At 31.1% G+C, this 27,511-nt stretch overlaps 1 protein-coding gene across 3 annotated transcripts; it reads left to right on the plus strand.

Annotated features, from left to right (window-relative positions):
• Nucleotides 1–6,181: 6,181 nt before the first annotated feature.
• Nucleotides 6,182–27,511, plus strand: LOC139519472 (major facilitator superfamily domain-containing protein 12-like). Of its 3 annotated transcripts, XR_011663596.1 has the most exons (12): nucleotides 6,182–6,370; nucleotides 11,170–11,627; nucleotides 13,478–13,685; nucleotides 14,260–14,380; nucleotides 15,168–15,374; nucleotides 16,037–16,129; nucleotides 17,944–18,036; nucleotides 18,498–18,671; nucleotides 19,447–19,541; nucleotides 20,368–20,498; nucleotides 23,845–25,312; nucleotides 25,870–27,511. XR_011663596.1 is itself a non-coding variant. In XM_071311581.1 (11 exons), the coding sequence occupies exons 2-11, from the start codon at nucleotides 11,360–11,362 to the stop codon at nucleotides 23,979–23,981; spliced, it is 1,527 nt and encodes a 508-aa protein (XP_071167682.1). In that variant the 5' UTR covers nucleotides 6,182–6,370; nucleotides 11,170–11,359; the 3' UTR covers nucleotides 23,982–27,511. The 3 variants fall into 3 exon arrangements, 2 of the variants coding, with proteins under 2 accessions (XP_071167682.1, XP_071167683.1); XM_071311581.1 differs by having other exon boundaries at nucleotides 23,845–27,511; XM_071311582.1 differs by lacking the exons at nucleotides 23,845–25,312; nucleotides 25,870–27,511 and adding an exon at nucleotides 21,297–21,649.

Genomic DNA, 27,511 nt, shown 5'->3' on the forward strand with positions numbered 1-27,511 from the left:
TTGTCGATTTATAATTTCACCATTTGCATTATACATGTATGTATTATCAGAATTACATACAGACAAGACATACCTTGAACAAGTTCAAACATGAAGTTTTCCAATCACATTTTAACATCCAAAAATTTATCATATAAAGGGCAAAAACCTGAGGGGAAGTGCAGATATCAGATATATATGTGTAGTTTACTAGGTATTAAAATCTGGTTGAACTGCAAACAAATATGAAAAAATTAGTTATCACGGATATGTAGCATTTATATTTTTTGAGATACACACAATGAAAAAAAAAACAGTCTGTTATCTGAAGATGTATAGAATGCATATGGCTATTCCAGGAAAAAATATATGCTAGGTTTTGACACCACATCATGTGACATGATCTTGATCTTTGGGTTGATTGATTGTTGGCTGCTTAATGTCCAGTGGCAAACATTTCATGCATGTTCAGGACGAGATTTTTTTTTTCAGGCAAAAAGGTTGAGGGCAAACATAGTTCTGTTACAAATGAAAATAAAAGCTTATGATTGGTGTGGTATTCAGTGTAAGTACATATATACTGGAGGTAATTTTGTCATGCTTATGATTTTCTTTCATTTTTTCATATTAAAGGAAGTATTGTTGAAGTTAGTTTTTGATTTATTGTTAAAAATATATATAAGGCATGCAGTGTAGATGGTTTTACATATTATACAAGGTGATAGCATATTGTAAGGGTGTGCATTATTAGACATTTTGATAAAGATGTTCTTAAATTTAAATTTCCACAATGGCTAAATGTTGAACTTTATAAATTTTATTAACCCTCATTTAGATTTGTCCATATTAATAGTTATGCAGTTTGAAAGATGCAATAAATTAATTCATTATTGTCCTACCTTATAAAATAAGTCATAACTATGACGGGGACATCTAGCGTGTCTTAATAAGAACAGCGGCTTCAAGTTGTACTGAGAAATCTATTTGCTATTTCCTATTTTAATTATGCTGATATAGTATGGTCATCATATTTGTCTAGTTTCACTTTAAATTGTGATTTTGCAAAAATTTTGCCCTTAGATTTTTCTTTAGGCCGAGTCCATAGGCTGAAATGTCTAGCCAGCATTACTGACCAAATGATTGTATAATGAAAGTCTTGAAGGTATAAGAGGTTTTACATCCAGTATCAATTCAAGTTTTAAATATCCATGACAATGAGGTTAAGGTCAGATAAAGGCTTTCCAAAGACCAATTATTCCATACACCAAATAAAGTTGATCTTAATGGATTATGATAATTGAAAAACACACCAAGAAACTTGAAATTGACCTATGACCCATGAAATTGAGGTCAAGGTCAGATTATACCAGCCAAACAGACAGGAACACTTTACAATCATGCATGCACTAAATATATTTGACCTACTGCATATTGTTTTTGAAAAACAAAATACAAGAATTAACACTGACTGATGAACCATGAATATGATATGGTAGGTTCTTACAATCATTTCATACGCCAAATATTGTTTAAATACTTCTTATATAAATAGTATTTGAAAAACGGAACAAAACACTAAAACTAAACATTGACCAATGAACAATGAAACTGACGAGGTCAAGGTCAGATGAAACCTGCCAGACTGATATGTACACCTCACTATCATTGCATACGCCAAATATTGTTTAACTACTTCTTATATAAATAGTATTTGAAAAACGGAACAAAACACAACAACTGAACATTGACCAATGAACAATGGAAACGAGGTCAAGGTCAGATGAAACCTGCCAGACTGATATGTACACCTCACTATTATTACATACGCCAAATATTGTTTAACTACTTCTTATATAAATAGTATTTGAAAAACGGAACAAAACACAAAAACTGAACATTGACCAATGAACAATGAAAACGAGTCAAGGTCAGATGAAACCTGCCAGACTGATATGTACACCTCACTGTCATTCCATACGCCAAATATTGTTTAACTATACTTCTTATATAAATTAAAGTATTTAAAAAAACGGAGCAAAAAAAAAATTAACATTGACCAATGAACCATCATCGAAAAACAAGGTCAGATGAAATCTGCCAGACTGAAGTTATCACTCCTAACAATCATTTCATACGCCAATTATTGTTTAACTACTTCTTATATAAATAGTATTTGAAAAACGAAACAAAGCACAAAAACTTAACAATGAACAATGAACCACGAAAACGAGGTCAAGGTCAGATGAAACCTGCCAGTCTGTGAAACTTTCCCTTATAATCATTTAAAACCCTACAGACTACATATAGTTGATCTACAGCTTATAGAGTATCTGAGATCGGCCCTAGTCATACAACTTTAACCTTGATCACTGACCAGGTCAAGGTCAGGTTAACTTTAACCGATGGAAATGTTGACACAGTGGCGGATCCAGGGGGAGGGTTCCGGGGGTTGGAACCCCCCTTTTTTTGGGACGATCAATGCATTTGAATGGGGACATATAGTTTGAACCCCCCCTTTTTTAAATGGCTGGATCCGCCCCTGTGACCTTACAAGAAACCCATATACAACGTATAGTTAATGTTATCCAATAAATAATGCAACTTAAACTCTCGCCGACGGTATTAATGAGAAAAACAGCAAAATTAAGTTTGATCTGTATCTTATGGTCCATGACTTTTTTTTAGTTTCAGAAGTAGTTGTTATAATAGTTTAAGCTGTATATATCTAGCTCGTGGGGTGGGACAGGACCATTTGATACTGAATTGAAAGGCCTTAGGGGTGCCACTGGGGTTCTGTTACCCCGCCCTTTTAACATAATATGTTAGATTAGGGAGCTACCATTTGATTTTTATGGGGGGGGGGATGAAAAAAATTTTGTCCTGCATTTTTTTATTTTTTTTAGCTGAAATCTCTGTCGTGCCTTTTTATTTTTCAATCTGTTCCGTCCTGCCTTTTTTTTTTTTAGTTTATCCTGACTTTTTTTTTACCTAAATTGTCGTCCTGACTTTTTTTTTTGACAAGTGCCTCATCCTGCCTTTTTTTTTACTCAAAACTCTTGTCCTGCCTATTTTTTTTTCAAATTACATCCTAGCCCCCCCCCCCCCCCCCCCTAAAAATCAAATGGCAGCTTCCTTAATTAGTCATTACAAAATGTATACCTTTTCATATATTGTGTAATTTATTAGCCAGCCCACAGAAAAAAAGGTAATATTTTCCTGTGTCCTGGACAGTGTCAAAAGAAGGAACTTTTGTGGATAAAACACAGCCAGCAACACTTAAAGATGACAGACGAAGAAAAATTAACAAATGATAAAAATAGATAATGACAGTCAGTGACTATTTTTCCAGTTCCGCCAAGACAGTTTCTTTTTAATTAGCACTATTCTGCCGGCTTGGGCATGTTGCCAGTGGGGGGGGGGCAAGGATGAAATGTGAATAAAAAAGGCACGACAGGAGAAAAAGGCAGGATGAGCAACCGTGGAAAAATCGTACTGTCAGACGTTTCAAATACATTAATATTTATATATGGTGTAGTATATACATAAAAGGCAGTGGCTATTTGACCGGCACCGGCTAAATAGCAAATTTGCTATTTGACCGGCACCGGCAAAATAGCAAATTTGCTATTTAGCCGGCACTGAATAAAACTTCATTGATGTAATAAGTAGAAAATAAAAAAGCTTAATAATAATTTAAAATCATTTTATCACAATATCAAGCATTAAAAATACAGTACAATAAAAAATAATAATATTGAAGATGTGTAAAATCTATGGTTTAAATATCCTGCCATGCTATAAAAATAGTGTTATGTAAAACTACACCGTACATCTTAAAAAAGACAATATTAAAAGTTGTTTGCTACGAATTTCAAAAGGACACATAATTTAACATTTGTTACAAAACCAATTCTTTGCCTTTGGAAGTTGTTTTAATCTAGCACAAGATAAATGTTGCCACTCCAAACAGGAACTTCACATTACACTGGCTTCCTTTGAATCTGCATCATGTGTGCATATGTTGCATATGTAGGTAGGGTTCTTTTTCTTCTCTTTATAAACGCTCTTAATAGCTTCTCATGCATCTTTTCGACAATAATTAAATCAATGTTTACAATAGCCCATTTGCCAATTACCGATTTGATTCTATTATGACACACTTTTTAAGACTTTTGTTTGTTTGTTTCTCTGTCCTATATTTTCTCCTATTTATCTGTTTATTTATTGTAACCCTGTCGTGTAATATTGTCATATTAATGTTATAATTAACCACGTAATTAACACTGCCATTAAAGCGGGAGGTTTGACATACCACAAAACCAGGTTCAACCCACCATTTTTTCATATAATGCCCTGATTTCTTTGGAACTTTTCTTATGAAATGGCACACAATTGCTTTTTCGGGTACTCTTTTTTTGAAGACAGATGACAGTTTGGGTCAAACCTTTTGGCCTTCCACGTTTCTTCATATTTGGTGGAAGTAATATATGCGAAACACACGATCCACTAAGTTCAACTGGAATCCAATAGGTGTTCTTCTTGTTGAGCAGTATCTCGTTCTTCTTCTTGCGAAACTAGTTTTCGTGATTTTTCGAATATATGAACATTATCAGTATCATTTTCTTTATTGTCTGTTACATTTATATCATCATCATGTAACAGAATTTGTGTCTCCCTGTGTTTTGTGCTTTGAGAAATTTTTCTCACTCTTTTTGGTGTACATATGATAGAGCACACTGATGACTGGCAGTGGCGGATCCAGAAATTTTCATAAGTGGGGCCCACTGACTGACCTAAGAGTGGGCCCGCCCCAGTCACGCTTCAATGATTCCCTATATAAGCAACACATTTTTTTCCCAAAAGGGGGGGGGGAGGCCTGCCCCCCCCCCCCTAAATCTGCCTCTGACTGGTATCATCAAATAACCTATGTGATGTCCTGACTATGTTAACCTTCCAACGATATGACACTGCTTCAACAAACAAATTTTCGTGATTAACTTCTCTTAGTTTGAGTATATGCCTACACGGGAGAAGCACACTTTGATGAAAGATACAAGAGTAACTTTTTGAATTGACCCTCATTTGGCCTTGGCTTGTTGTAGCTGTCCATATAATCTCTCTTTCTGCTCCTCTTTTGAAATATACCACTTGTCTTGAGGTCTCGTTCTGTTCGCAAAGAATTTAAGGCGATCAGAAAGTGTTCAGCAAAATCTGGTAATGTGGAGTAGTGATGTAGTACAGATTTTTTATAAATATTTTTTAGTAAAAAATATATTTAGTAATGTTACATACAAATGTGTTTGCATGCTTTTAATTAATATTATAAAGTTATAAATTATTTATTTATGAACATCTTCAATAAATTTTTTTATTGTACTATATTTTTAATGCTTGATATTATGATAAAATGATTTTAAATTATTATTAATCTTTTTTATTCTCTATTAATCACATCAATGAACAGTTTTATTCAGTGCCGGCTAAATAGCAAATTTGCTATTTTGCCGGTGCCGGTCAAATAGCAAATTTGCTATTTAGCCGGTGCCGGTCAAATAGCCACTGCCTACATAAAAAGAGATTTTGGGAAGTTTACCGTATATTTCTATGTCATATACAGTCACTGACTTGATAATCACTTTTCCTCATGAATATTTAGATAGAAATTTCCGAAATTATCATTAATTATTCATACGACCTATTCAACCAGTTCTTGTTTTCCATGTATCCCCCCTCGTGTATACAACGACTTAAACTTATTTCTTTTGCAAATTTTATCTATATATATCTTTTAAAAAATAACCCCTTTTTTCTCTAATCTTCAAAAAATTAACCCCTTTTTTCTCTAATCTTCATTTTTTTTGCTCGTTATTCGCTAATCTTCATTTTTTAAGGGCATTATTCTTTAATCATTTAACCCCATCCAAACCCTCATTACAGAGGGGAGATAGGAGGGGTCCTGATCCCGAAATCCCGGGCTTAAAAACACGAAATCCCGAGGTCCCGAATTTAAATAAAGTAAATCCCGACGTCCCGAAATCCAAAAAAAAGAATTCCCGAAAGGATCAATCCCGAAATCCCGAACTTAAAAACACCTGATCCCGGAGTCCCGACAAAGGTCCTATCCCCCTCATTACAGCCGCACTGTATTTGAATACACTTTTTATGGCGGGAATATTTCACAACGTGCACGTGACATATGATAAATCACATGATGTAAAAATGACTGATGGGAGTGAAATGTAAACTAACTTGTTTAACATGTGATAAATTGATATAATTTGAGGAAAACAACGTGCAGATCATGTGTTTCACTTTTGTTACATTGGTATATTTGTGACTACTATAATAATAATATAGTATACAATAGTTAAGCTTTCCAGACATGTTTGTGGTAAGTTACGTAGTCTATATAATATTTATAGACTAATATAGTCTATAATAATATATATATATACCAATATTCAATTTGATTTATCAGCTGTCAGTTTCTACTTTTAAAAAATCATAATATTTTTATACAGGTGCCAGGTCATGTCAGGTCATATATGTTTTTCAGTATGGAAATGACTCGAGGGGGGGGGGGGGGGGAATGAGTTCTAAATTAACTAAAACACAATGCCAATAAAGTTGCCAGAAGACATTTTATGGCTGTGTTTTATACACACTGATTCGTATAATCTTACTATCATCCTTAAAATCTGTTCTGGGTGTTCATAGTCATTTTACAAACAATTTAGATTTAAACAGATCTACCCCAGATTTTTTGTTATTCCTAATACCAGTGACTCTCATACATTTTGTACATCTCATATATCCCATGGCCACTTGAAGCAGAACTTCCTAGAATTAATATGGAATTACCAGTAATTAAGTTAACTAAATGACTAATTGTTGTCCATACATTTGGGAAATTAAACTGACCATTTAATCATCCACTATCCAGCTATAAATCATCTGAAGAATTTTCGGCTTCCTTGACACCATTTACGAGTATTGTCTTCAGGAAACAATGAAAGTCTGTCAGAAGGGGACGATAAATGACTAACCCGTGTTAAGAGAGAGAGCCATATCTCTTGCACTTAAATTTAAAAGACACCCAAGTTTGTAGATTTTGAAAAAGAGCAGGCTAATGCTATTACAAGGCAGCACTCACATCCATGACATCCACAAAGTAGAAAGGGATTAATATAAGTTGCAATAACTTATTTCCCAATCCACTATAAATAAATATGTTCATACTAAAATATCATCATCTCTGTAACAATACCCCTAGGAACCTCCAATAAGACTATATACAGACATGTGTAAATATAAAGCAGCCAACCACATTTTATAACTTTATTAACTTACTTTCATTTTCTATTCAATCTATTTATGTCATCTATTCACTTAAAAGTCTTTCACTATCACTTTTCACTTTCTATTATTTAAAGATAACGTCGTCATACATAACCACCATTATTGTAACATTAATTACTTAATTCCTGCCAACTGCAATAACTGCAAAATGTGTACTTCACTGTTTTATTTCATGGATAAACTTGTCCTGAAGACACCATGCTTGCTGGCAAACTGTCAAAACTAATAAAACTTTTGCAATGCGGTAAAAACATTTGTGTGCTGTTGTCCTTTGTAATGATTTAACTTCGAAAACAATATTACCGGTATACATATTATAATAGATTTGTATTATGTTGTGTTGGTAATTTTTTGGACAAAATCATATGACATACATTGTATAATTGATAATTTTTCTCAACATGGTTCAATGTTTATCTTTAAATTTTTTTTTTTACTAATATGAATGCACACATACATGTATGTACAATGTATGATGTTTTACTTTTTTTTTGGTGAATCATACATGTACATGTAGCATTATTATTTTAAGTAATTTCTTACACCACTGGTCTGAGGCCTTTTCCAAAGGAGGGATATACTGTTTTACCCCTGTCTGTATCTGTCAATTTTTCATATAAATTCGAAAGGGAGCTATCTAAAATCTTAAAATCAATGAGCCATCAACTAACATCACCCTTTTTATAAAAAAAATACCTTTATTTTAAATTATTCCTGGCATTGTTGCCAAATAGCTTCATAAAAACAATAATCTGCAGCTTATTAAGTCAAAAGGACTGGTAACCATTTTATGAGGACATGCTTTACTGCATGAGAAGTGCATTTTCAATTTCATCCATTATGAATCAACTTCCCTTTTACCAAATGCTTAGTCATAATTTTAACTTAATTATAATTGAGTACTTGGTAAACAGGAAGTTAATTGATAAAAGATGAATATATGAAAATGCATTTCTTTTTGATAACTAAATATAGAAAACATATTTTTGGTTTAAAATTCTAACAATAAAAAAAAATGACCATGATGACTATTATAATTCTACATATTTATATTTTAATCTACATTGTAAAATAATAACTTACATTTACTTGTTAAAAGATACTGTAAAATTGCAATATAAATCATGAAATCATTATCCTGACTGGAACACAGGATTCATCTTCAATTATAAGCAATAATAAGTTTAAGAGATTCGTCTTCTCTAGTTCAACGTAAAAAGACTATAGTCTTGAGAAGTATCCATTTCAAAATATTTATTTTTATCATAGTTATAAATTTATCCTGTAGGTGACATTTGAGCCATCTAACTACATCATTTCATTAAATATGTTAAAAAGTACTATCAACACCTTTATTAATTAGTCCATTGTTGTCAAATTTAGCTAAAAAACAGACTGCTGATTTTAATTTTCTATCAAAATTGTAATGTTACAAATTCTAGAATGTTGGCTGATCAGGGAAAAAATCAGAGAAACCTGTAAAAGGATAAACAAGATGGAAGAACCATTATATTAGACTTTCACCAAATTCTTTCCCACAATTTGGGATATCCCAGGAAAACCTGTTTTAATACTCTCCCTACGATCTTAGAAATCCTGAAAAGTCTTGAAATTGAATTTCAGAAAGTCCTGGGATAACCTAAGAAAATAACACAGGAAGTCCAAGGAAGGTCTTGGAATTTTAACCCAGGATATGCCAATAGATTCTTGCAAGGGAATTACAGGTAATTTATTCTACTTATGATCATGATTATTGAAGATGAAGCAACTTAACTGACAATGTGAGGTGGCATATCATTTTGATGATTTAAATATATTGCCATTTTAAAACAGTAGGAAATCTTAGTTATATGACTTCACTAAAGTGAGAGAAGAGTGGCAGCACATATAAACTGCCAATAAGGTAAACATTAGGTGAAACTACATGTATAAAGAAATTGTGTTGGACATCTGTAAAACAAGTATGTCCCCAGTACACGGATGCCCCACTCGCACTATCATTTTCTATGTTCGGTGGACTGTGAAATTTTGGTGAAAACTCTAATTTGGCATTAAAATTAGAAAGATCATATCATAGGGAACATGTGTACTAAGTTTCAAGTTGATTGCACTTCAACTTCATCAAAAACTACCTTGACCAAAAACTTTAACCTGAAGCGGCCCGGGACAGACGGACAGACAGACGGATGAACAGATGCACAGACCAGAAAACATAATGCCCCTCTATTATTGTAGGTGGGGCATAAATAGAGGGATCATGCTTGTGCTCTTTGTTTAATCTTAAAAGTTGAAGATATCAAAATTGACTTTACAACAAATGTTTGCATATATATACTATATATGTAATAACAGACAGTGCAGACTGTCATTTATCTGGAATTTAAAAAAAGCACATGTAAAATATGTCAGTGTTACATGTACATTGTACGTTGTATGCAATTGTTTTTATCAAATCAAACAATGGAGATATCATGTATATCATGTATATATTATAATATTATGTAAATGATGTATCTATTAATTCAGGTTGTTAAGGGGATTTGTGTCAGGTAAACACGGTACAAAAAATGTACATGTAACATCTTTAGGTATCATGCGTTTATGAATCATACGACCTTCAGGATCTTTGATAATTTATTAGATTTAATTTCATTTTGATAAAAAGGTTGATCATTTGATTTTGAATATAATTATGATCATGATAAAAGTATGAATGTTTGCATTTATATCTTAAGTTGGAAATCTGCACACATAAAAAAACTCTTTTCCAAATGCAATTTAAACTCTTGGTGGGAATGGCTCTTTATCTGCATGTTTAAAAAAAAAGGATGAAATCAAATCAAACAATGTTGGAATGATCTTAAGAACTTAAACAGTTGTTTCTTATGTTCTAATGAAAAGTCCAATATGGTTTAAGGTAAGGTTTGCGGTCACTTGGAGATAATTCGTATTGAAATCGAGGAATAACGCAGATTCATTTGAGTGTTTGAAATCAGCCAAATTTATAACTGTGTTGATGCAAACTCAATTTGCAAGCATTCTACTGATCGTCTGCAAAATGTACATGTTAAGAACTATAACAGGAAAAATTCAATCTAAAAAGTCCTATCTTACTTGAATCAAAACTTAATAGGTGCGTTAATTTGTTCTTATGGAATTATATTCTTAACAAGAATTGTTACTTTGGTGGATGTCAATTTAAATTGGTGAGGAAATTGTCTTCAGTGGAGGTCAAAATTTCCATTTGATCCCAATGAGATATAATTGGATTTTGAAATACATGTATTAAAATCAAATGATGCAATAATGTTCTTGAATAATTTCAAGGTGATGTATGGTGTTCATATATATATCCATCATGTAAAATTTTGTAAATTGTAATTTTCTGTTTTGCCTATATATCTATTTCTTTTTTCTTCTTGAAAATTGTACCAATAATAATAATGAATTGTTAGCTTAATTGATTTTACTCATTTTAGTTGCTTTAACTTTATCATGTTAATATAGTACCAGAATGCCCTAACATAGACATGATAGATAAGGCATGTTAAGGAAACCTGTCATAAAATTGTATTTCGGAGTCAAAAGACAGTTATATGAAAAAGTTTATTGTCAAGATAACTGTATTTAAGATGAGGGTATAGATTTTTAATCACTTCCATCTCTGCATTAAATAATGTATACAAATTGTACTTTGACATTAGGGTTTAAAATAGGATACAACTTTTATATACATTTCGATAATGAAGTTTATGAATGAGGAAGTTATTTCATTTCTTACCTTATATGATAAGTAGGTTCATCAACTTGTATGTTTTTATATATTTACAGGTGAAAATATTCTGTTAGAATGTAGTGATTGTATAAACAGCAAATACATGAAATATGAAAGGCCAGACAGTAATTATCAGCATATTAGTACTATAGGACAAGATACACTGAAGATCTTCAAGAACAGCTAGAATTCCAGTAATCTGCAATACTCATCTTTGACTCATAGTCTCAAACATTTCATCTCACAATGTCTTCAATGGTCCATAAACTTCCAATGTCTCAGAGACTTGGATTCAGTATTGGACATGTGTTAAACGATCTGACAGCTTCCATGTGGTTTAGTTATTTGATAATATACTTTCACCAAGTGAAAAGATTCAATAATATTTTAGCTGGATTATTAATGTTAATAGGACAAGTTAGTGATGCTATGTTCACTCCATTCATTGGTTTTGAATCAGACAGTACAGTGGGGATATGCAATTTAGGGAAAAGAAAATCCTGGCATTTTGTTGGTAAGTTTTATCATTTATTGAGCTTGTAACCGTGTCAAAATCAGAGTAAGACTAGTGTCTATCATTGTATTAGCATGATTAGGTCGGTTTCAATAACGTAAAGGGGTAAGAAAAATCCTAGCTCCACTTAAGTCTTAACAATTATGATGTCTTCAAAAGGTGTCGCTTTTATATATAGCCTTTCAAGACATAATTATTTGAACTATATATATATATAGCTCTAGTATTATACATGTAAGTTGCTCTATGAAACTGTATAACAATCATGTATGAACTCAAAGACATACATTATGATCAAAGGACTATGATATATAGGACAAATTCGATAATCATGATAGATCTCAATTAATGATTCTTACGTGATGTAATACATGTTAGGGGTAAAAATCACAATGAAACATAAATATGTTTATCATTATTTATCTTAATCACAATTTGGATACATGTCTCTATAGATTAATAAAAACAAGTTCAATGATTTACCATGTTTACATTAAGGTATAACACATGGCATTTATCTTTGTTTATAAAAAATTTAGGTCAATTGATAGTTTTTTAACATTCGATGATATCAAGGAAAAAAACAAAGTATCAAAGTATATCATCATGGTCATGTATATATAAAACATAATAAAGACACATGGATATCATGCTACTATCACTATATAAGTAACAAGTGCATCACTGCAAGCATTATACACCTTTATTATGAAACAACAAACTGAATATCTGCATGGCAGCCATTAGGGGACTACCATTTGATATTCTGGGGGGGGGGGGGGGGGGGGGGGGGGCAGGAGGATTTGTTTTTGATCAGTTATTTATATTTGTTAACTAAGAGTACAGATTATTCATTTTCTGCACTATTGAAGCAAGATTTTTCATTTTCATTAAAGCAAGGGACTGATTATTCATTTTCACTAATATGTTTATGATATTCGAAAACACAATTTTTAAATGATTTGCTTATTATAAATAATACATGTATAGTCAAGTCATTATGTACTATTTAATCAGAATTGATCCTCCTGGCTCCTCCTCTGCAGAAATGAATCTTTTATATTCCCAACTGCATATACATGTGATTGCTTACGTACATAGTATTAAAGTTTGGTTGTAACTAGCCTCTTTATAAAAGTATTCAATTGGCAAACATATTTCACCGAGCGGAACAATGCAAAATTTATTTGGAAGGGTTTTGGAGCCACTGAAGGCCCAATAAGCTATAGAACAAATGATGCAGAATCATGCTTGCTCGGTGTTCCAAAGACCCTTTCTTAATATGAAAATGCAAGTTTTGTTTGAATAATTTTTTGACAATATTTTGGTCTTACAGCAAAATGTATAAATTCAGTGTAAGACTTAAGTTTCTAGGGACAACATCAGCTGTGTACTATGGACACATTTTTATTTTAAGATTTATTATTATCAAACTGATGAAAATATGCCAATATAACATGTATAAAGACAAACCAAATTAAAAACCAGGAAATCACATGAACTCTAAAACAAAGTTAGACTAAATTAATTTCACCAGAGAATGAAATTCCTACAAAATAATGTTTGTTTTATATTATAGTTATATGTGATCAGTTTCACTAAAAATCTTATGTCTAAAGTTGATCGTAAGTATACTGAACTGTCCCTGACTTAAGGACTTTGGATTAACTTTTTGTAAGATGTTTTGTCATACATACCACTGATATTCTCATTAACATATATGCAAATTCCAGAAAAAATTTGAAAACATCCACAATTGTTTTGTTTTTTTTAAATTTAAAAATTTTGAGCATTTGATATCTTATATCATGTTACTTTTCATTTATATATGTCTTGTTTTATATTTTCAGGTACTTTATGTGTAATAGGGAGTTTTCCTTTTGTCTTTAACAAGTGTATAGAATGTGAGAATTCTCCAGACTGGGCACAATTTATCTACTATGCACCATTTGTTGTCATTTTCCAGTTTGGCTGGGCGTCTGTACAGATTAATCATTTATCACTCATACCAGATCTGACTCCAGACGAGGGAGAGAGAGTAGAACTCAATGGAATGAGGTAAGACTATTGTATCATGACTAACACTACTGCTAATAATCTAGATAAATAGTGTGTTTTTTGGCCCCGCCTTTTGGGTAGAAATTGCAGGCTTATAAGCTTGATATCCATTTATTTCAGGGTTCAAAAAAAGAAGATTTGGTATATGTCAATGAGTCAACTCTTCACAAGAGACCAAATGACACAGAAATTAACAACTAGTCTCTGTTAAGCCTTCAACAATGAGCAGAGTCCATACTGCATAGTCAGCAGTATTTGTCACTCTGTCATCCTTTTGATAGTTAAAACAACATAGTGAATTGAAGTGAACATTCTTTTGATTGTATCCAGGCTATTTTAGCCTATGAATTAATAATAGGTAATACTCACATATTCAATCTTACAAAATGTGGTTTATTTGAATAACTTTATTTGTACTTAATGTTGAGAAAACTGTTATTATTGAAATTACATATATATATGTACATTGATAAATGGTGTATAAAAAAGTTGTGAAAATATTTGTTCAAACCTCTGTATTGCCTGCTTGTCATTGGCTGTAAAACATGTTGAATGTTTTATGATTTTTTTTCAGATATGCATTTACAGTTATATCCAATTTAATAGTATTTGGTGTGTTTTGGTTGTTATTTGATCTGAATGATGGGAGCAAAGATGCTACAATGTTAAATCACACAGATAGTGATAGATTTAGGGTAGGTTTGATCTGAATGATGGGAGCAAAGATGCTACAATGTTAAGTCACACAGATAGTGATAGATTTAGGGTAGGTTTGATCTGAATGATGGGAGCAAAGATGCTACAATGTTAAATCACACAGATAGTGATAGATTTAGGGTAGGTTTGATCTGAATGATGGGAGCAAAGATGCTACAATGTTAAGTCACACAGATAGTGATAGATTTAGGGTAGGTTTGATCTGAATGATGGGAGCAAAGATGCTACAATGTTAAATCACACAGATAGTGATAGATTTAGGGTAGGTTTGATCTGAATGATGGGAGCAAAGATGCTACAATGTTAAGTCACACAGATAGTGATAGATTTAGGGTAGGTTTTTAGAACAGCTTCGAGATTTGAGGCTAAACTTAAAATTATAATTGTTATACATGTACTAAACAATACATGATGTTGTAAGTTGTAATTAGGCCCCTGCTATACATTAGTGGGCTATGCTGGTTTAACCATTTTGTCTTTCAACATTTCTGTTGCATTTTATTAATAACTACATATGCAAGTCATAAGTCCTTAATATATAGTACCTGAAGATTCATTTGGTAACGCCTCACTGTGTGACATGTTTTCAGTTCCCTCAATGGTCTTCTTCCTGTTTCATATCTTTAAAATGGCATTCACATGAACTTTCCACCATATTTTTCTCTGCAACAATAAGTCAGAAATGTATTTTATATGTTCAGGAAAACAGTAGGCTTATATTTATCAGTATTCATAATCATAACAAAACACAATTTGTTTTTGTAGAATCTTGTATTTATAGCAGTAGCCATTGGAATAGTGTTTAGTTTTATATTTCACTTGGTTGTTAGGGAGAAAGTGAAATGTAATCAGGAGATGGTAGGAGAAGAACCAGGGTCATCAGAAAATCTAGTTTCTACCATCGAAGCTTCTATGCTTCAGAAAACATTAATGACGTGGAAATGCTGGTTAAAAGAATTTCAATTTTATCAGGTAAAAGGTTTGATAAATAACCTACACATTCATGATATTTGGTAATGTTAAGTATCTAAAAGGTACTAGTTTTGTGTTGCTTGAGGTGGAAGACACGGAAGAAAGAATTACAAACATGCTGTTTTTAGCATCAGCAATATTCACAAAATTGGGTTTATAACTCAGGTGAAAAATAGTTTATTTGCATTAAGTTTCATCTCTTTTTATATGAAATTGCAGTGAGGTGCACGCACAAGAGTTTGATAAGGAGGAGTGAAAGATGCCAGAGGGACATTCAAACCTAAATAAAATAAAAAAAACTGACATGGCTATAAAGATAAAGACAGACAGACAATATCACACTAAACACAACACAGAAAACTCAAAGACTAAGCAACATGAACCCAACCAAAAACTGGGGGTGATCTCAGGTGCTCAGGAAGGGTAAGCATATTCTGCTCCTTGAAAGCTTCTCACCATTTGTATAGGGTATTTTAAGCTTCATTGAAATTCTTAAAATCATTTTTATATTCAAGTTCAATTTTCAAAAAATCATACTTAAAGAACTCTTTTGATAACAGTGATGACTATTTATTGACAACTGGTTACAATGTAAACTTTGTAACTGTAGATCAGCCTGTAATTTAATTTTTGTATTTAAAACTTTCGTTTTCTTTTGTCAGATTGCTCTTATATATATGTGCACAAGACTGTTTGTAAATGTATCACAAATTTACCTGCCTCTTTACATCACAGAAACATTGCAGATGGAAAAGGTAATATATATATAGATAGTTAATACCCTTTTAAAAAAAAAATTCTGTGTGCTAGGTATTAATACTAAAAACAGCAAAGGGGATTTTCAAGTTAACTGGTTCTCGGCTGATTACTACACTTTGTTCATAGAGTTGTTCAACTGTAGCGTAGTACAACCGGATTCCAGTTTAATTTTCAAATGATTAATCCTTTACAAAATCTTGTTTGAACTTGAAAAAAAAAGACATTTCTTACATCGATTGGTTAATACTGTCCCATTGATTGGTTAAATACTGTCCCATTGATTGGTTAATACTGTCCCATTGATTGGTTAATACTGTCCCATTGATTGGTTAATACTGTCCCATTGATTGGTTAAATACTGTCCCATTGATTGGTTAATACTGTCCCATTGATTGGTTAAATACTGTCCCATTGATTGGTTAAATACTGTCCCATTGATTGGTTAATACTGTCCCATTGATTGGTTAATACTGTCCCATTGATTGGTTAAATACTGTCCCATTGATTCATAGTCCTCACATACTTTGGATACATTTATTTTCCTCGGTACCAATTTTGGTGGATAACGGAAAACTTGCATATTTGTGGATATTTTATTTCGTGGTTTAAGTTGAGGTTGCATATTAGCCTATAGAAAATTTATTATTCGTTGAACGTTTAATATTTGTGGTTCACCTGTAACCATGAAAGCCACGAAAATTGGTATCCAACGAATAATAGTAGTGAATTTTTATAAAGAAAGATCATCGTATTATCTGCAAATGTTTGCACCTGTCCTAAGTCAGGAATCTGATGTACAGTGTTTGTCCTCTGTTTGTGTAGTTCATATGTGTTTCTCGTTTTTATATAGATTAGACTGTTGGTTTCCCGTTTGAATGGTTTTACACTAGTAATATTTTGGGTCCCTTTATAGCTTGCTGTTCAGTGTGAGTGAGCCAAGGCTCCATGTTGGAAGCCGTACCCTCACCTATAATGGTTTACTTTTTATAAATTGTTACTTGGATGGAGAGTTGTCTCATTGGCACTCATACCATATCTTCCTATATCTATTAAAAATGAAAAAAGCATGTTAAGTAGGATTTAGTTAGATTGGGAAATCTTGGCTGTTACAATGCAGTTCATGCTGTAGATAAACACATGTGTAGTAAAGTTGTAGATGAAAGGCTTAAGCTTGTGAAATGCATTTAATGTATTATTTATGCAAAATACAAAATATAGCCCTTTTTGGAATACATTTTGTATTTTCTTCAACATGTACAACGTGCAGGAATCATATCAAATAATTTCAAATTAATGTCAAAGATTTGCCATAAAAAACTATATATTTAGGTCTTATGTTAAATTCAGAATTTATGCTTTATTCAACATTGCAAAACTTTGTAGATCATCAAATAATACACCTTATCGCTATTTGTCCGCCATTGCTGGATATCACACAGGTTCCTGTAAAATTTTGACGTCATAAAACAAAATGTCTGACACCACAATGAAAAAGGGATTGTTGTATGTGTCGAAAGTTCATGCGGCCAGGTCAGCCGGGATATGGTGTATATGGTTGCTTGAATAATATAGATGACAATAAGTTATTACAATATATAATACATGTAATATAATGCAATACTCATCCTGTTATTCAAGCAACCATATTATGAACAACAAAATAGTAGTTCCTGATTTGATAGCATCAGTTAAAGGTTAATACTGCAAAATAAAATCTAAGCAGTTATTTGTCAGTATAACAATGCTATATATTAGAAAACTGTGACTCAATATTTATAAATAACAATTGAACTTTCTTTTGTATCTATAGGACAATGTAGCTGTAATGCCTTTAGTGGTGTATGTCAGTGGATTTTTTACATCACTTGTTATGAGACCATTGAATAAAAAAATAGGAAGAAAGGTAACTAAATTTAAGAAAATATGAAACTTTTCCCTTAATTTCAAATATATATATGAAATAACTTGTATAAATAAAGTTTGCAAAACTTCCAATGTTTTTCTCAGATATAGTACAGACAAAAATAAGGACTCTTACATATAGTTAGTAATTAATTAACAGCCTATTAAACACACTAATAACCTCTAGAAAAATATTTGTATCATTTGTGGGGGAGATCAATGCATTTGAATGGGGAGATATGGTTGGAACCCTCCCTTTCCCCTTTAAAAATGGCTGGATCCGCCCCTGGATCAGAATATTATTACCAGTAAATGTTGATTGACAGGGTGCTCAAATGGGGACAGATAACCAGATAATGAACTAGAAAATACAAAAACTTTTAAATTATCAGTATGTCAGTACAACAATTTATAAAAGTAAAAAATCACTAAAAAGAAAATAACCACGTAATATATTTACAGGCAACATATCTTGTTGGGATTGTGTTTGGTGTGTCAGCCTGTGTATGGATGTATTTCTTAACAGAATCAACATCCAAACAAACATATGGTGCTGCTGTTTTACTAGGAATAGGAGGATCTACAATGTTGGTTACCTCCCTTTCTATGACTGCTGATATGATTGGAGAAAACACTGTAAGGGATTGCTTAAATTATGTGCTCAAGATAATTTTCAGAATATTTATGACATTGTGACATAAAATTGAATTACAATAAATTGTATATGAAGACATACTAAAACAGTATAACTTAAAAGACAATTGACAATAACAAATTCTAGCTGTGAAGACATGCAAGAGATTACATTTCAGAAAGAAAAAATATTTTGTTTTCAAATATTGAATATCTTGCATCAATTTAGGAAAACATTCTCAAAATTGCCTTATTTCTACTTCATGGTCTGATATTAAAATAAAGTAGCACTTCATCATAAAACACTTTTTAAACAAAAAGAGAAAATTCTCTTCTCATCCTAAAATTTCTCATCTTTTGATTCATGAGCAAATATTTAAAAGTTTTTAGACCTGCACCATTTTTGTCTTCAAAAATCAAAAATGATGGAAATATAATTGTTGTATTATTACTGTTATACAAATATATGATTCAAAATGAGACATCTCCAACACAGACCAAATATAGCCTAGATCCCTGCATACCTCATAGTAAGCTATAAAGGCTCTGAAATGACAAATGTTAAACAATTCAAATGAGAAAACTAAAAGCTATATTTATGTAAAAAACAATAAATGAAAAGCAAATATTTGATATACAGCAACAAATGACAACCACTGACATGTGTATATGGGTATCATTTATTTTAAAGAGTAATGAGATATTTTTTTAATGCAAATTAAAGTTTTTGTGAAGGTATTTTTGCTTAATAAAAGAAGTATGTAACTTTCTCTACCAGGAAAGTGGTGGCTTTGTATATGGATCCATGAGTTTCACAGATAAATTATCAAATGGCCTTGCTGTTACATTAATCCAGTTTTTGCATCCTTGCACGTAAGTCCTGCATTAAAGCATACACTGTAAATATTACGTCTTGTGCATCTCTGCAAGATCAAATTGAGTTTTTTTTTATACAATATAAAAAAGGAGATGTGGTATGATTGCCAATGAGACAACTGTCCACAAGAGATCAAAATGACACAGTAACTATAGGTTACTGTATGGCCTTCAACAATGAGCAAACCCCATACTGCATAGTCAGCTATAAAAGGCTCCGAAATGACAATGTAAAACAATTCAAACGAGAAAACTAACGGCCTTATTTATATAAAAAAATGAATGAAAAACAAATATGTAATACATAAACAAACGACAATCACTGAATGACAGGCTCCTGACTTGGGACAGGCACATACATACATAATGTGGCGGGGTTAAACATGTTAGCGGGATCCAAAAAGATACTAGGAACAGATCTGAGAGTACTCGCAGTCATCTGACTGCTAGTTCAAAGCCACTAACTAAAGTCCAAAACACAAGAGAAGACATACTTTGCTTTTGAGAAATCTGTTTCATTCAACCCAAAGAGACTTTAGGATTACACTTGTGATTGATAAAAAAAATGTTCTGAAATGATTTTTAAGTGTAAGCCGTCAGCATTTGCTAATGGTCTCTTTTGTTCTCAACATTCACATGATCTTGTCCAATCAAGTTGTAAACCACATTGGTTTTTTTTCATTTTGATTATATTTATGATATTTTATTTATATTAAATGTCATAATTTATTTTATTTTATATTAAATGTCATAATTTAATTTAATGTTATAATATATGTTATTATCTAATTTATTTTATAACAAATGAAATAATTTATTACAGAGCCTGTTGTCCGCACTGTAATGCCTATTACAGAACTATTTTAGCCTTTGTACCTGCTGGTGTAGCAGTGGTGGCGTTTATAGGTCTATTAACATTGATACCTACAAAGATAGGAACACGCAAAAAACATTGTAAGTATTATACCACTTATGATTTTAACTTTGGGACAAATCCCCATTTCAGAAGAAATATCAATAAGATGAACAATTTGAAAAAATGTTTAACTCAGATTAATTTAATTTAGTTGCATATGAAAGATTACAAAGCATCAATAAAACTTCCAATTAAGGGCTATTCCAGAAAAAAATGTATGGAGGGGTTGGAAGGCAGTTTTTGTCAGCACCCGCCACCCAAACAATTGTAATTGAGAATAATAGTGCATTATAGTGTGAAAAGTTGCTCTGATACCCATCACCCATGTATTATTAATATAATGTGCCTTCCAACCCTCCCATACATTTTTTTCTGGAAAAGCCCTAATACAAAGTTAAGTATTTTTAGTTTAAAGAGTTATCTCCCCTAACATTCAGTTTCATTTCAAAATAGGATGGCAAAAATATCATTGGATTTGACATGTGTAAGAATCTAGCTCTGCATTTAATTGCAGAAAGAAAAAAAATTTTAGTCAGAAACTTGAAGAAAAAAAACACAAAAAAATGCAAATGCCAATTTAAGAAAGACTTTAAAAATGGGGAAAACAATAGTCTTTCCTCCTTAAATAGTTATTTGCTAAGAAAAACAACTAGGCTCTAATTTGCCTAGTGAATGTATTAACTCAACCTATTGGAAAATTAATTTGAAACTTAAATAGAATAAAAATATTTTATTTTCAAGCCAAAAGCATATTGTTTCTTTTCAATCATGTTGAAAGGATTATCTTCTTTTAAAAGTCATAATCCTTACTAAAAGTTTGAAATGTTTTCTAACAGTAGTTGACAGGTAAATATTTTTACAGCTTGATTAAGTAGATGTCAATGCATGATTTTAATGGAGAAATCCAAGATTATTGATTACATGTATATTGCATGCTAACAGCTTTGTTTAATCAGGATCTGTTCAGGAAGCCCATAGTTGCTTGTCATGCCTGTTATATTCAGTTAGGTGAGGTCAGAAGAATCCCATAGTCAATAGTTTTATTTCAGTCAAGATAGTTCAGGGGAATCCCATAGTCAGTTGCTATGCATGTTTTATCCAAGCAGGAGTGGTTAGGGAAATCTTATGGTCATGGAGCTTGTCTTGTTTATGTTTAAAAACATCTTTACTATAAAAAAAAAAAAAAACGTGATGTCTTTGTACTTGTTTGTTATCTTTCATGACTTTGGATTAGTTTGGGGGACTTTTTGGTTGATTTTCTATCAATCCAATTATGCCACCTTTACAAAAAAACTGTATTTGATGTTGCCTACCCATGTCTTGTTGGGTAGGTAAGAAGATTTTTGTTGCTGTTGCCATCAACATAATTTCATGCTACAGACAATATAAAAGATGTTAGAGCAGGAAAAAATAGTCAAAACTATGTTTTATCCTATATGCATTATAAAATTATTCAGTTAGACCAACATCAACAGGCCCGTAGCCAGGAATTTCCAAAGGGGGGTTTATTGGACTAAAAAACTCGACTTTAACAGTCACAATTCGAACAGAACATCGACTTAATTAGTGCTTATTTGTTTTCAAGGGGGGTTTCGTCCGAACCCCCCTGGCTACGGGTATGATCAAACAATTTAAGTTTTATTGTTTTTACGTCAGTATTAAAAATTAAATCTAGCAGTCAATTGCTGTGCATGTTTTTCTAATAAGTGTTAGTTGGATAAATTCCATGGTTGATTGTCATGATTATTTTATCCATTTAGATTTGCTCTGTTTCTGAATTTATGCTTATTCATATAGTTGCCAAATAGTCTTATGCTTTTTTTGACAGAAAAAAAACCCTGTACATTCAGAAATTATTGACAGGTTTTATTATTGCAAATAATTTGACTGTGATTTTCGCAATGATGAGATCTTGCATTCTGAAATATGTACATGTATACAGATTTTCCTAAAGTCACAATAATTAATCTTAATTTTTAGTTATTTCTTAATGAAGTAAGAATCAAGTTGACACTTATTTCATGGTTTCTAGTGGATAGTTAACATAAGTTAGTTAGCATAGATAGTAAATTCAAGAATAAAAATCCAAATGACTCATTTATATGACTTCTGTTTTTTCTTCTTCAAATGTTGAATTAGACTACTTATTAAGTTGATCATGTTTAGTATTTCTAACAAACTAAGCATAATATCATTATGGATGCATACTGTCCTTGTTGATTTTTATTTTAATACTATTAACTATTTTAAATCATGTAAATTTCAACTTCTCTTTGAAAACATGAATAATCAGGATAATTTAGTTTTAATAAATAGCTTGTTTTTTTTTCAGCATAAATGCTTGCATTGACTAACAGTAACACTGGTTTAAAATATTGCTTATGAATATTTAACATTTTTTATGTGTGCTTTCTTTTTTTTATGTGACATACTAACAAAAGCTTATTTTACAAAAGCTTTGAAACTGTTCAAACGCAATAAATATTCAATTCACTTTCTAACAAAGCTTATTTAACAAAAGATTTGAAACTAATCATATCACAATAAAAAATTTATATTTATTTTATTCAGAAATCTTGTAGAATGGTTCAATGATACGTCACCCTAGAAACATATAAGTTTCATATGCTGCAACACAAATCAGCTGTATTAGATTTCATTTACATTTTTTTTTTCTTTTAAAAGACAATATTAATTATAATTTTATTTTTTAATTAATTTCAATAAAATTTGGCTCTTAGGTCTAATATAGTAGAAACTCATATTAATTTATTTGTGTTATTTAATTGATACTTTTCTTTAATAGTACATGTACTAATAATTCCATTCCAATTTGGTCACCATGACTTACGTTTCATAGATGATTTAAAATAAGAAGTGATGGTATAATTGCCAAATGACATAGAAGTAATCAGCTATAGGTGACAATACAGCCTTCAACAATGAGCAAAATCTGTACTCCAATCATGGCGAGCTTTAAAGGGCCCCAGAAAAGACAAATGTAAAACAAATCAGTCTAGAAAGCTAACAGTTAATTTTCAAAGCAAAAACAAAAATGATAGTTAGGAACAAATGACAACCACTAAATTACAAGCTTCTGATTTTGAACACACACATACAAATTGTTGCAGGGTGAAACATTTTTAAAGGGGCACTTATTACCCCTTCTGAAAATGGACAGTAGTGAAACAGCACATCACAAGACCACATTGTACAAAGCAATAAATATATAAGCAAATTTTTATACTAATTAGATATACATTTCGTTGATCAAAGTGATAACTATTTTTTTTCAGCCATCTGTTATTAACATTTTCCTCATAATAGTATGTATACTTATATAGTGTAGTTTTGTCTATGATTATAATTTTAAAAATTTTGTAGTAAGACGCTTGGAGCCGATTGTTAATAATGGTGCAGTGAAATCTCAGGAAAATAATACAAACATCTACTATGACACTGAAGATGATGTTAAACAGCCATTACTTAGAAAGAAAACTCCTAGTATAAATAATAGCTGATAAAAAAAAGAATTGTATACATTGTAAGAAGTGTGTACATGCTAAATCAAGAGCTGAATAACATTTCATGGCTATATTTATTGATTTACCATGAGTTGAAACTGTATATTTGATAGTGTTAACTTCTACATATCAAACGCTACAAGCCTATGTACCATCATGTTAAAGACTAAAAAATGGCAATGATAAAAAGGAATTATGCAATGAGTGTTTCAAAACTCAAAAACTTTAGATTTCCTGAACAGCAAGTGAATACAGAGGGAATGTGTTATAACAGATATATTTTTAAACATCAAAACTGTTTGAAATAAAAGATCAGTATTATTTTCCTGAAGAGTTTTAGAGATTTGTGAAAATAGAAATAAGCCATCTTTCTCATTTCTTTAGAGATGATTGCTACTGGTTATTTTCAGTGTTTTTCAGAATGTATTAATGATAAAATTTGATTAAAATTCAGATTTGCGTGTGTAAAGGGCAACCGTATGATTCAATTTTACACTGTGTTAAACGTTTTCCTAATGAATGAATGAGCAGCTGGCTGCTTTTTTTATTTTGAAAAAGTAAATTACCAGCATTTTCTATGATAAAGATATTTTTCAGTGTCTCTTTTTAGGAAATAGTTTTCTACATAATATGCAGAATCAACTGTTTATATTTTTTTCCTGGAAAATTTTGTAAAATTAAAATAAATTCTTTGGTAAAATCGGGAAGTTGTGTATAAACTGCCATGTAAGATACTTGATAGTATCTGAACATTGTTGTATTATTGGTCATGTGATGAAAAATGTTGTACATTTTTATTAACCTATTTTTTTTATAACCTATTAAAGCATTATTTTTATAGTTAGTACTTTCCAAATAGACTTGAATACAGACTTTACAAGAATTGGCACTATAAAATATGCATCATACTTCATTATGTATAATTGAAATTTCCTAAGAGAAAGAAGTTAAAAGTAGACAAAATTCATGAGTGTACTATTTTTGTTGTCAAAGTGTAAAATGTAGCCATATCATTTATGGTGAATATTTGGATGGCTTTGAAAAATAAGGTATCTAAATAGTATTTAGTTGCAAGCTGTATATGATTCTAGACATGTGCTTTTATATTTAGTTGAGGCTTTTTACAATGTCCAAGCAACCACATACTCATTTTCGTCTCACTTAATAGGAGACTACCTTGATTTCTTGTCCTGCCATAGTCTTCAACATTTTATTTTATTCAACAACTTTAAATTCATTGTGTAAAAGTTTTCTGATTAATTCCTAATTAGAATAATTGATGATGAAAAGTGTAGTTAGTGCTCTTTTAGACACATGCAGTTAAGGAGGCTCGAGGTTATAAAAATTTCAGAAAAAAATCAAACATTTGTTTTTCATTACAAATTTTATTTATTTCCTTTTGTAGTTGTTACTTTATCATATGGTACAAAAATCATTCAAAACAATCAATGCGTGTTGGCCCCAGATGACTTTTAAAATGTATACATCATTAAAAAAGTTCCAAATTATCTCCCTTTGGTGGAAACATGCCATTTTTTGGCTTTAAAATTGAAATATCTTTTTCAACTCATCGGTGACCTATCTTTTTTTAATATAATTTCCATATAAACTGTACTTAAACTAAATTATTGTAAAATTTGAGCGATTTCTGTAATAAATTTCTTATTTTATTTCGATATTACCTTTATATCTCCTATTACTTCAACAGAAAAAAACACCTTTACAAAAATGTATGCTTCTTTCAAAGGCAGATTGTGAGCGCAAATGAACGGTGACCCCACTTTTTTATTTTATTTTTCTATTAACTATAAGATAAAGTTCATTTATAGAAAAATATAGAGAAGTCCTAAATAAATGATTTAGACCCGCGAACCCCCTTAATAAGAATCATCAACTTTATCATATTGAGTGAATTAAGTATTTTTACATTGTTCAAAAAGTTGTTAAGTTTTCATAGTATAGTGTGTTTATGAAAAATTTAAGGTAAATAGACACTTATATTTAGATTTTCTTTTTTTTCACCCCCTCAATAGTCTTGTGTACGTAGCATGTCCACCTGAAGTATGGGAGGTTGTAGGTTCAAGTACTTTCTGGGTCAAACCAATGATATTTGGTATTTTAATACTGAAGAATACAGATGAAACTTATATACTACTATGACGTTTTGAATAATTTTATGCAGATGTTATTGGGGATAATTGTTCTAAGGTAAATGAAATGAAATTTTGAAAGAGAATGATTAATTTTTTAAAAAGATTATTCCAATCGACCATTCTCTAAAAACTATTTCTTTAAAGGATAAAAGGAAATTGTTGCAATACATTTTGTATGCAATTATGAGCAAAATGATTTAGAATAAGCATGTGATACAGACTATTTTATATGAGCCAACATGTGCAATATTGTGGTCCTGTTGATGTGTAGTAGGATGCTGAACTTAAAAGTGTTAAAAATAATTAAAGTAGACATTTAAATTTGATATCACTGGATCTATGTCTTCCACTGAATTTGTTCTCCCTCCAACAGTCAGACTTACATTCTTCAATTCCCGAAATGTATTTTTTTTAGAATTACTTATTGTTATACATTTGTATTGGTAATAATCATTTTTTCATATATAGTGTGCTGGCACAACATAGGCAAGGGGATAATCAGAGACATATATACACATATTTACACAGTATATATGTCTCGGAAACAATGCAGCTGAAATTGTTTTCTTTTCATGTTAGCTGAATTAAGGGGACACAAACTGTCCCCTCTTCCCCTTCTCTTGAATCTACCCCTTGTTAATTATTTATTGTTTTCTTATAACAAGATTTACTGATAATCTAGTCTCCTGATACATTGTAGATACTATGAAATCTAGTCACAGCAATATTACCCTGAGAAGCTTTTACTAATTCATATTTCACTCAACAGATAAACATATCAAAATAGCAAAGATATTTGGCAAGATGTGGTATTGTTTATAATATCAATATTGGGTGATAAAATAGGACAGTAAATATACTTATCAAAAAGCTCAATTAAATTTGTGTAAGTCCACTTTGTAAATAGGTTGTACAGCATAATTTTACAGTCATTAAACATTGGATTTTATAAAATTTATAAGAATTTGTGTATATGATTTAATTTACTAATGATGACTAAATAGATTTGGTTGTAAGAGAATATTGATCTGACTGTATTCAAGGTAATAACATGTAAAGTCAGAATAAGTTTATTCAAGTTTCATTTGTCAAATTTTGTCATCACAATTCATTTTACATATTTTTCTTGACCATGCAAGGTACAAATAATGTCAAACCCTTTTTTTTTTGGAGTATAAAATATGATTGAATTAGGTTGTTTCAATGTACCATGGTACCACAATAGTTAAACAATTAGTTTTACTTTTTTTTAATTGTCTGGTTCTGATATTTATGTATTTTAAGCTTAAAACTGCTTATTTATGTATTGAAGACAATTTTGATCATTATAATTTATGACACATATTTAAAAAAACAAACAAAAAAAAGCAAAAA

The sequence above is a fragment of the Mytilus edulis genome, chromosome 4 (assembly GCF_963676685.1).
Source record: "Mytilus edulis chromosome 4, xbMytEdul2.2, whole genome shotgun sequence".
Taxonomy (NCBI): domain Eukaryota; kingdom Metazoa; phylum Mollusca; class Bivalvia; order Mytilida; family Mytilidae; genus Mytilus; species Mytilus edulis.